The sequence below is a fragment of the Pyxicephalus adspersus genome, chromosome 2 (genome assembly GCF_032062135.1).
Source record: "Pyxicephalus adspersus chromosome 2, UCB_Pads_2.0, whole genome shotgun sequence".
Taxonomy (NCBI): domain Eukaryota; kingdom Metazoa; phylum Chordata; class Amphibia; order Anura; family Pyxicephalidae; genus Pyxicephalus; species Pyxicephalus adspersus.
In genome coordinates, this window is record NC_092859.1 from 122770061 (window position 1) to 122778770 (window position 8710).

The 8710-nt window shown below is 36.6% G+C and overlaps 1 protein-coding gene across 1 annotated transcript in view; it reads right to left on the reverse strand.

Moving 5' to 3' along the window:
* Positions 1-8710, reverse strand: part of LOC140324408 (proprotein convertase subtilisin/kexin type 5-like) — a 31982-nt gene that overhangs the window by 18658 nt on the left and 4614 nt on the right. The window contains exon 3 of the mRNA XM_072402279.1: positions 2241-2486. Within this exon, the coding sequence (XP_072258380.1) occupies positions 2241-2486 (246 nt within the window). The remainder of the gene's footprint in view (positions 1-2240; positions 2487-8710) is intronic.

Genomic DNA, 8710 nt, shown 5'->3' on the forward strand with positions numbered 1-8710 from the left:
TTTATCAAGACTGACGTGGCAATTTTTGTACTTAATAAAGTATAAACACATCATTTCATTGAAAATAGGTAATGTATCAATGCAATAAAACAAACATACGTATTTAAAAAAATAAAATTATACACAAAATACTACAAACAACAACAAGGCCAAAAAGGACACTCTGGGGACTTGGACACCAACTGGGCAATGAGACAGTGGAGCTTTTATGTTTGTTGTGGTGAGCTGGCTGGGCACATCAACACTTACAGGTCTATTTATAAAGCAGTGAATATGACATTCCCTGAAGCATTCATTATATGGTGTAGAATTAGCGGCTACCATTAAACAAAAATTCCCAAAAAGTTATGCTAACAATGTTTCTGACTAACCTCAATTTAACCTTTTATCTTTTATAAAGTATGTGAAATGAAAACTATCTATACTGCACCATAACTAATACCCAATGATATTCATTTCATATTTTCAATGTACATTATACAATTAAAATCTGGTTGGCTGATCTATTTTGGCTGATCTGGTTATCTGATTTTTTATTAATCAGTAATGAGAACAAATAACAGTTTTATCTAATACTAATTTATCATAAATTGTAAAAAATCACAGTTACGCCATCAGATGTGTTGCATTAACATAAACAGCCAGCAGGCTGCACTGTTGATTGTCCCTAAAGCTTATTCTTGACAAAAGCTATTAAATAAAATGACTAAAAAATAAAATCACTAATGAAAAACAATGCAAAGAATACAGTAAGTGTTCGATGTACACGTTACTTAGTATGCATAATGGGAAAAAAGGAAAGGAAAAAAATTATTTATTTTTTTTTTTTTTCTTTTGTTCTGAGGGTTTTTTTTAACCTATATATGAGTTTTTTCCTAACAATAATAACCAGAGGACCTTACAAAACAAGCTACTTCACCCACCTCTTAGATTGTAATATGTTGGCGCTATATAAATATTGTATAATAATACATTTTACTATGTATGAAAATTTGGTTGATAATGTTGGGAAAAAAAAACTCATAAATAAGTAAAATAAAACCTTGGATCATCAGAACCCTAAATATGTGCATGCATGATAAGTAATGTGAACATATAACACTTACAAGATATAGATAATAGATAAAATAGTCTTACACTATGTTCTGGCAAAAAAGGATCACATCAAGCAATGTTATTTAGCAACATGATTTCAAAAAAATATGACACCTCTCCACAGAAGCTTGCAAAGGGGATCATACCTATACAAAGCAGCAGGTCAGGACAACAGTCATACGGATAGAAACTGTAAAAAAAAAAACGTAGACAATGCAAATGGCACTGTATACTATACACAGAGAAAGAAAACCTAGTATTTTAAAAATATCTAATTTAAAATATACCATTTGATATCATTTAAAAAATTAATATCCTCCAAAACCACTTTGGTCCATTTAGAAGCTGCACAGGACTTTTTGGCTAGGTTAGTGACTTAGAATGAAAGCTGGCTCCACATCTATGATCCTGAAACCAAGGAACAGTCAAATTAATGGCGCCACAGCGGGTTCCCGCGGATACGAAGTTACGAACCCACAAATCAGCCAAAAAAGTCAAGGCGTCTGTTTTCTTGGACAAAGACAGTATTCTGTTGGTGGACTACCTACTTTAGTATCTAGTATCACCAGATAGTATTATGCTAACCTCCTGGACCAGCTGAAGGAGGCAATTAAGACGAAACGCAGTGGAAAGTTGACCAAAGGGATCCTTTTTTTGCAGGACATTGCACCTGCGCACTAGTCCAACGTTGTGGCTGCCAAATTAAACACCCTGGGTTTCCAGTTGGTCCACCATCCCCCCTACCCACCTGACCTGGCCCCTTTGGACTATTATCTGTTCCCGAATTTGAAGAAACACCTGACGGGGAAATGTTTTGAGGATATTTCTGGCGTCAAACATGCTGCTAAGAGCTGGTTTGCGTCCCAAACAAAAGACTTTTATTTGAACAGTCTAGAAAAGCTGCAACTACACTGTACCACGTGCATCAGTCTCAGGGGAGAATATGTTGAATAAATGTGTTATTCCATAACTCTGGCTGTCTTCTTTCTGGGCAAAGCCAGGACCTTTCTTAGCACCCCCTCGTACATATCAAATGTGTCAGGATTGGGGTTCTTTTTTTTTTTGAGCAATAAAAATGATTACAAGAAAACAATTGTGAAATTCAATTCAATAATGCATTGAGAAAGCAATAAACTGGTACTTACTGTATAGATAAAAGGGCACAGAGCATGTTAGACAATCCTCAGGGGCGGGGCCATCACATGAGTCACATGTTTTATCACATGAGCTGCAGGTGAATGAATCATCTTCAAGAAAAGTCCTGGGAGGGCAATTTCCTTCCCCTTTTACTCCACACATATGGCTTTGTTGGTCAAACACAAGATGGTCTTGGCACTGGGTGCAGTCTGTTGCTTCTGGGCCTGAACACTGCGCACATGTCATATGACACTCTAATGCAAAAAAAAAAAAAAAAAAGTAAAAACACAAATCACTATTTAATTCATGTTCTAGAACTTACAACACTTTAAAATTAAAATAAATGACATTTGTTTTATCTTTTTATTAAATATAAATATATATTTGTTTCATACAACACTAAAGTATTCCGATTTAAAATTCTGATTTCCAAGACATTGTGTTTCTAACACAAACCAAAACTTTAACTTTCAAAGTCCTAAATGTTGCCTACAAATTTCTGTATTTAATACATGACAGACACAATGCACCATCTGTCAGACAGGTTGTCATCTCATTGTCTCATTGTGGAGTGCTATTAGTCACACATAGAATATTCTACTTTATATCCTATTCATGTATCACAAATATTTACATTTGTATAATACATACTTTCTCTTCCATATTTATCATAATTTTAAAAATAAGAGTTGTCATAATATTTACAGGCAGGATATCTTGATTTCAAAGCAGTAAAAGTAAGAAGAAAGGAAAAAGCGGCTTTTTGTGGCAAAAACACTTGACTGTATTAATAAACAACAGTTATAAGTGAAACAATACTACATATTAACATTGGTCTCCTATGCTAATTGTGCTAAACAAAGTTCTTCTAAGTTGTACAAAAAAATTATATTGACAAATAAAGCGACTTGTCTCGTTTAGTGACACATTATGCCTAGAAGGCCTCCTCAGGAGATTATGGAGACATATACAGGTTGAATGTAAAAAACGTAGTGTTAGAGCAATATTTAGAAACATTATGTGGGGGTCCACTGAATGGTAATGGCATCCATCCGGGTGGTTTATTGAAAAATTAAAAATGGCAGGAATCCTAGTTACTGGTGGAAGAAGGGCTACCAATAAATAGCCCCCCTCTCACCCATAAGTGGCCAGTACCAGGGGTAGTAAAGTGGGATCTTGATTAAATAACATGATGGAGAGTCAGTAAGATGCTGAATATCAATTTATGCACCATTGGATGATACTACATAGGACGGAGTAAGGTCCATATCCACAATAATGGATATTATTGGAATTAAAAATGATAAGTCCCCGGTATTGAAAAGATCATTTAGAAACAAGGTTTAGGGAACAATGTCTGTACGTTCAAGGCTGTAAGGTCTAGTTCATATAACTGGTGGTGCTATAGTGAAGGACAGGATACCTGCAGCCAGACTGATGAAAAGCACTAATTATTGTTATGTAAATGTGCCCGCCCCACTACACCCCTGCCTATGTGTCATTGAAAGGGGAAGAAACTTCCCCCAGGGTGACGTCGTAATACCAGAACCCGTCCACTCTCCAATCGCGGGTCTGAGTTCAGAGAGACAACCTGCCCACCACTCTGAGCCCACAATTCCATATGGGAGACATGGCCTGCAGGTCTGCTGGTGCGCCCCCCCCCCCCCCCCCAGCGGGGTTCTTCTCCTGGCCCCCTGGTTTGGGGACAGACTGACCAGAGCTGCGGACCACAAAAAAATTTTCTGCAAAATAGGAGTGGACACGCCTATTACCGAAAAAAGTGAGGGCAGGGCGTTCCCATCCATGCCCGCCTCACTACACCCCTGGTCACAATCAATTTCCAAGGTAGGTTTCAATCTAAGAGACTGAAGAACTCTTAGTGCTGTTTGGGCATTGGGTCTGTTTGGGTATGTTTTGGAATTCCTCTCCTGCATCAAAAGCAGTGGTTCTCAGGTCACCAAATTACCAACAAAAGAAATTGCAATAGGTGAATAGGCACATTATATACTTATAAGTAATCTTTTGTCAACAGATTTTTACCATATTTAAATTTTATACCTATGACATGATATCTAAGATATAAAATAAAATACCTATGATATAAAATAAGTGATGACTTAACATCTCTATGCTGTTGTAAAAAATTTTTTTACATAAGTGTGATCTGTGTTTTGCCATTTATCGTGCCTACACATGACCTCCAACTGACTTTTCAGTATGGTCATGGTGCCCTAAATGATCCTTTAAAAACACAAGCATCGGTAAAGCTTAACTATGCACAAAGTTCATTTATTCACTTATAACAATTTGTCTTTTTGCTGCAGCCAGGTGCCTCCTCTGAGTAGGTGGCATTGGATGTGCTACAGTAGAACCTGTTATTATTTCACGCTTGCTGTCTGCTCATGCTAGTTCCTCTTCAGCAGAGCTCATAAAAGAGCTATTCATGGAGGGGCAATGAATGACTGCACCATTTTCCTTGCAACTTGCTTTTCTGGCCAAGGATCTATGGCTGTACTGTGTGCCAGACAAGCGGTGCAAGGAAGTGTGAGTTTCCTTCCGAGACCCCATTATTATTCTTTCCGTCAAAAGACTTTTTGACCTTCCTAATTATGTATCTTTTATGTTCTTTGCTGCTTTCTCACCATCTTTTTATACCTTTGAATGTTGATGTATTTGCTTGGCAAACATTGACGATCTCCTCTAAGCCTTATTACTATATAATGTTAGCAAAAAAACTTTCTCCTGTATAATTTTATGGAAAAAAAATAGATTTACTGTTAAACAATTTTACTTTTATGGTAGAGCCAAGCTTCTGCCTAGCATATCCATGTGCAGGAATCTAAGTTCTGGCGTACAGCATTTATTGTCCTCAGCATGATAGAGGTGAACAGGTGTACATTGGGAAAATAACACAGCTTGAGTTTTTCTGACTTCACAGCTTGACTTTTTTCTTTTCTGCTCAAAGTTACTGTCAATCAAGATGATGTAGAGGAGGGCACAGGCACAACACCTTTAAGTGCGCCAGGTCTTCAGTTGTTTGTTAGCAGCTTTCTCACAACATAACATAAAAGTTTCTTTTGTTTTATTTCAATCAAATTTTTTAGGGACTCTTGTCATTGGGAGAAAATAAAGCAATTTTGTTGCAGAAGCATCCTAAACCCTTATATCATAGCTTAATATTGGATGATTCTGGCAATAAAGTCTTAATATTTCATAAAAGCAGCTTTGCTCCAAACATTTCTAATGGTCTATTACTATAGCAGCTTTGGTGGCCATAGGAATGTGCAGGAATTAGAAATTGGCAACATTTTTTCTGTTGGCCCTTATTGGAGGCTTTTGAAAGCCATTGCAGATATTTGCAGGTACCTTTGGGGCGCATATGGTATACCTGTAGAAATTAAGCTTTTCTCCCCATGAGTCCTTATTGCTATTGAGATTATACCCAGCTTTGTGAACATATAACATATATGTATGAAAAACAGTATGACTATTGGCAAATTCTAGCTGTCCTACACTGAACTGTTTATTGTAAGAGTTCAGTTTAGGACAAGAACCCAATTAACAAAAGTGGATTTGTTTATCCACATCCCTCAAATGCCCTTCAGTGCTCCATTAAACTGTATAGCATGATAGATGGCTGGACAGACGGAAATAAAATTAAACATGGATCGGTAGATAGATTATAGATGATGAATACATAAACATTCTGCTATTTTTTCTGATAGCTTTACCTGTGTAGATTCTGAACTTGAAAAATAACAAAATCATGTGGACAAGATTAAGTGCTTTAAATTTCAGTGTCATTTCAGCTTTAGTCCTAGAAGCATCGCCCTTTTACATATTACACAGCAGAATGTCTTATGTCTCACTGAAATAAGTGGCATCAGTACATCTAGCTGATCTAACCTCCCAAATCTCCATGATCAGATGTAATCAGAGGATAAGCAGAGCACTTTAACTCTTCTAGTAAGGAAAGTGTAATTACAGCGTAAAGTTTTGGTTACATGTTAGGTCTCTAAAAGTTATTCTGAAGTATTTTAGGGCAAAAACAAATGCACCACTTAGATGGCAGTCCTGTAAAGCACTTTATGTTTGTTGGCTTAGGTAAAAACTGTAAAAACATGTTTCTTTATAGAAATAGCATTTGTTAAATAAATATTACATAATATTGAACACATTTAATTGATGCATTGACTGTTCCCATGTCACTTGTTTCAAAGCACAGTAGTTGCACAAAGTAATTAAAAAAATTAACCTGTTTTTTTTTTTTTTTTGCCATCACCTAAATGGTTACTTTTATGATGTAGCCTATATTGTAAGTTCTTTTAGGCAGGGTCCCCTCTTCCTCCCGTGTCATTTTTTGTCTTTGTCATTTGCAACCCCTCTTTAAAGCTGATCTATCACCACAATTCTTACTTTATGTATATTTTAGATGGGTAATTAACCCTTCTATATAAAGAGCAAAATGGAAAATGTTATAGTTTGGGATGCTTTGCCGCTTCAGGGCCTGGGCAGTTTGCATTAAACAGGTCAGCTCTAAATTCTGCATTATATCAAAGTGTACTTGATGAGAATTTAAGCCATCTGTACAAATCAGAGATGGATTCTTTAACACAATAATGATTGAAGAACACAAGAAAATCCACCAAGGAATGTTTAACATGAAGAAATGGAAGGTAATGAACTGACTTAGTCAAAGTCCTGATTTAAATCTCATTAAAATGTGGGAAGACTTTTCAGACTTTGATGTTGGAGAGTGGTGGGCGAATATTCCAAATGCCATCAAGAAGTAATTGCTGCTAATGGGTCAATATTAGTCATTGCTGCTTCTGAGGGCAAGGTGTATTTACATTTCCAAACTACATCATTATATCTATTGACATTATCTATTATTATCATTATAATACATTACTAAATATCCACATTTTCCTTGTGTTTTTAATCAACCATATCACAGTAAATCAGACGATAAATCTCCAGCACAGATTAGCCCAGCTACACGCTATGACAGGCACTGATGACTGGGAGCAGAGAGGCTTTAAAGTTCCAGCAGCCAATAGCAGTGCAGGAGTCAGGAGCTGATCAGCCTCTAGAATCCCCTTCAGCTGTACACAGCCTAACAATGGATGCTGGGGATGCCATAAATCCACCAGGCTACACATCTAAAGGAAGCAGGGGCTGCTGGTATCCCAGTCCTCCTGGCTGCCGCAATTGACTTTGCTGGACAGAATGTTGAAAAAGTCAAAAATTGGTATGCACTTACCTTTTTAGATGACTGTATACCCAGCAGTAGATTTAAACTTCATGTCTGTATTTACAGTAACATGGTTATGAGGTATACTCATAAACTAATTCTAATTCTATAAAGGAGCAAATTCCTTTGAAAAGATGTCTGGTGACTTTAGAGAGTTGATAAAAAAAAGAAAAATAACCACTTGGTAGGTGTCTTGAATTTTATATGAAAATGTAATGAAAAGCAATGCCACAACTATGTGCATCTCATTACAGATGGGGAATTAATTAAGTGCTTTGTAAGACTCCAATAGTACCACCTACATATTATTGTGGGAGCATGGGGATAGAAAGCTACTGAGTTGTTTTGCTACGCATTCACCAATTGTCATTATCATAATTAAAAAGTCGCTTTGGCTTCCCTAGGTATCCTTTTAATAGCATAAATTGCCTTTCTTAAAGCATGATCCCCAGAAAGCAATTGGTAGACAAAATATATTTTGAAATTGAAAAAAAAAAATAAACACTTGTAGATAGTTTCCTTCTAAGGGCTGCATATGAAGCAACATTTTATTGAGAAAGAAAAGACAGCTGACCAAAGAGATATAGCAGTGCTCAGTTGCATTGACCCTGGCAACAAGTAATAGAATCTCAGATCTATGAGAAATATGTACTGTGCACATAGCACGGGCTGTAGCGAAGCATTTTGACCATACAGACTCTTAGTTATAGCTAAAGGTAAGTTGCAGCATATCACAAAATATACCCTGCACCCCCAATATCCCCGGGGCAACAGGTCATACCCAAAATGGAGTGATGTATGTTCAGGTTCCAATATATATGAACCAAATATCACAAAAATGTTTTTATTGTTATTGTTGTTTAATGTTTTATTACTATATTGGATAGGTCAATGGCCCAGCAATGGTCCAGCAACCCATGTCTATCCTTCCTCCACCTCCCTATCAGTAAAATATCACTTCGGTATGGCTGACTGGTTGCTGTGGGCTACAGCAATGACATACAATTAATGCTGTTTGCACTATTTTAAGAATAGGCCTGATAAGTAGGGTACTAAGAGGTGAAAAGCCCCTGTCCTAGATAAAGAAGTTTGTATATTGGTCACATGTGATCCTTTCCAACCAAGCTAGGTACATTTGTGAGTTATCTTTAGCACTAAATTTTTAAACAGTATAGAGATTAATGAGTGTTATACAGTAAAGTGTATGCAAAGTGCAAACTTAAA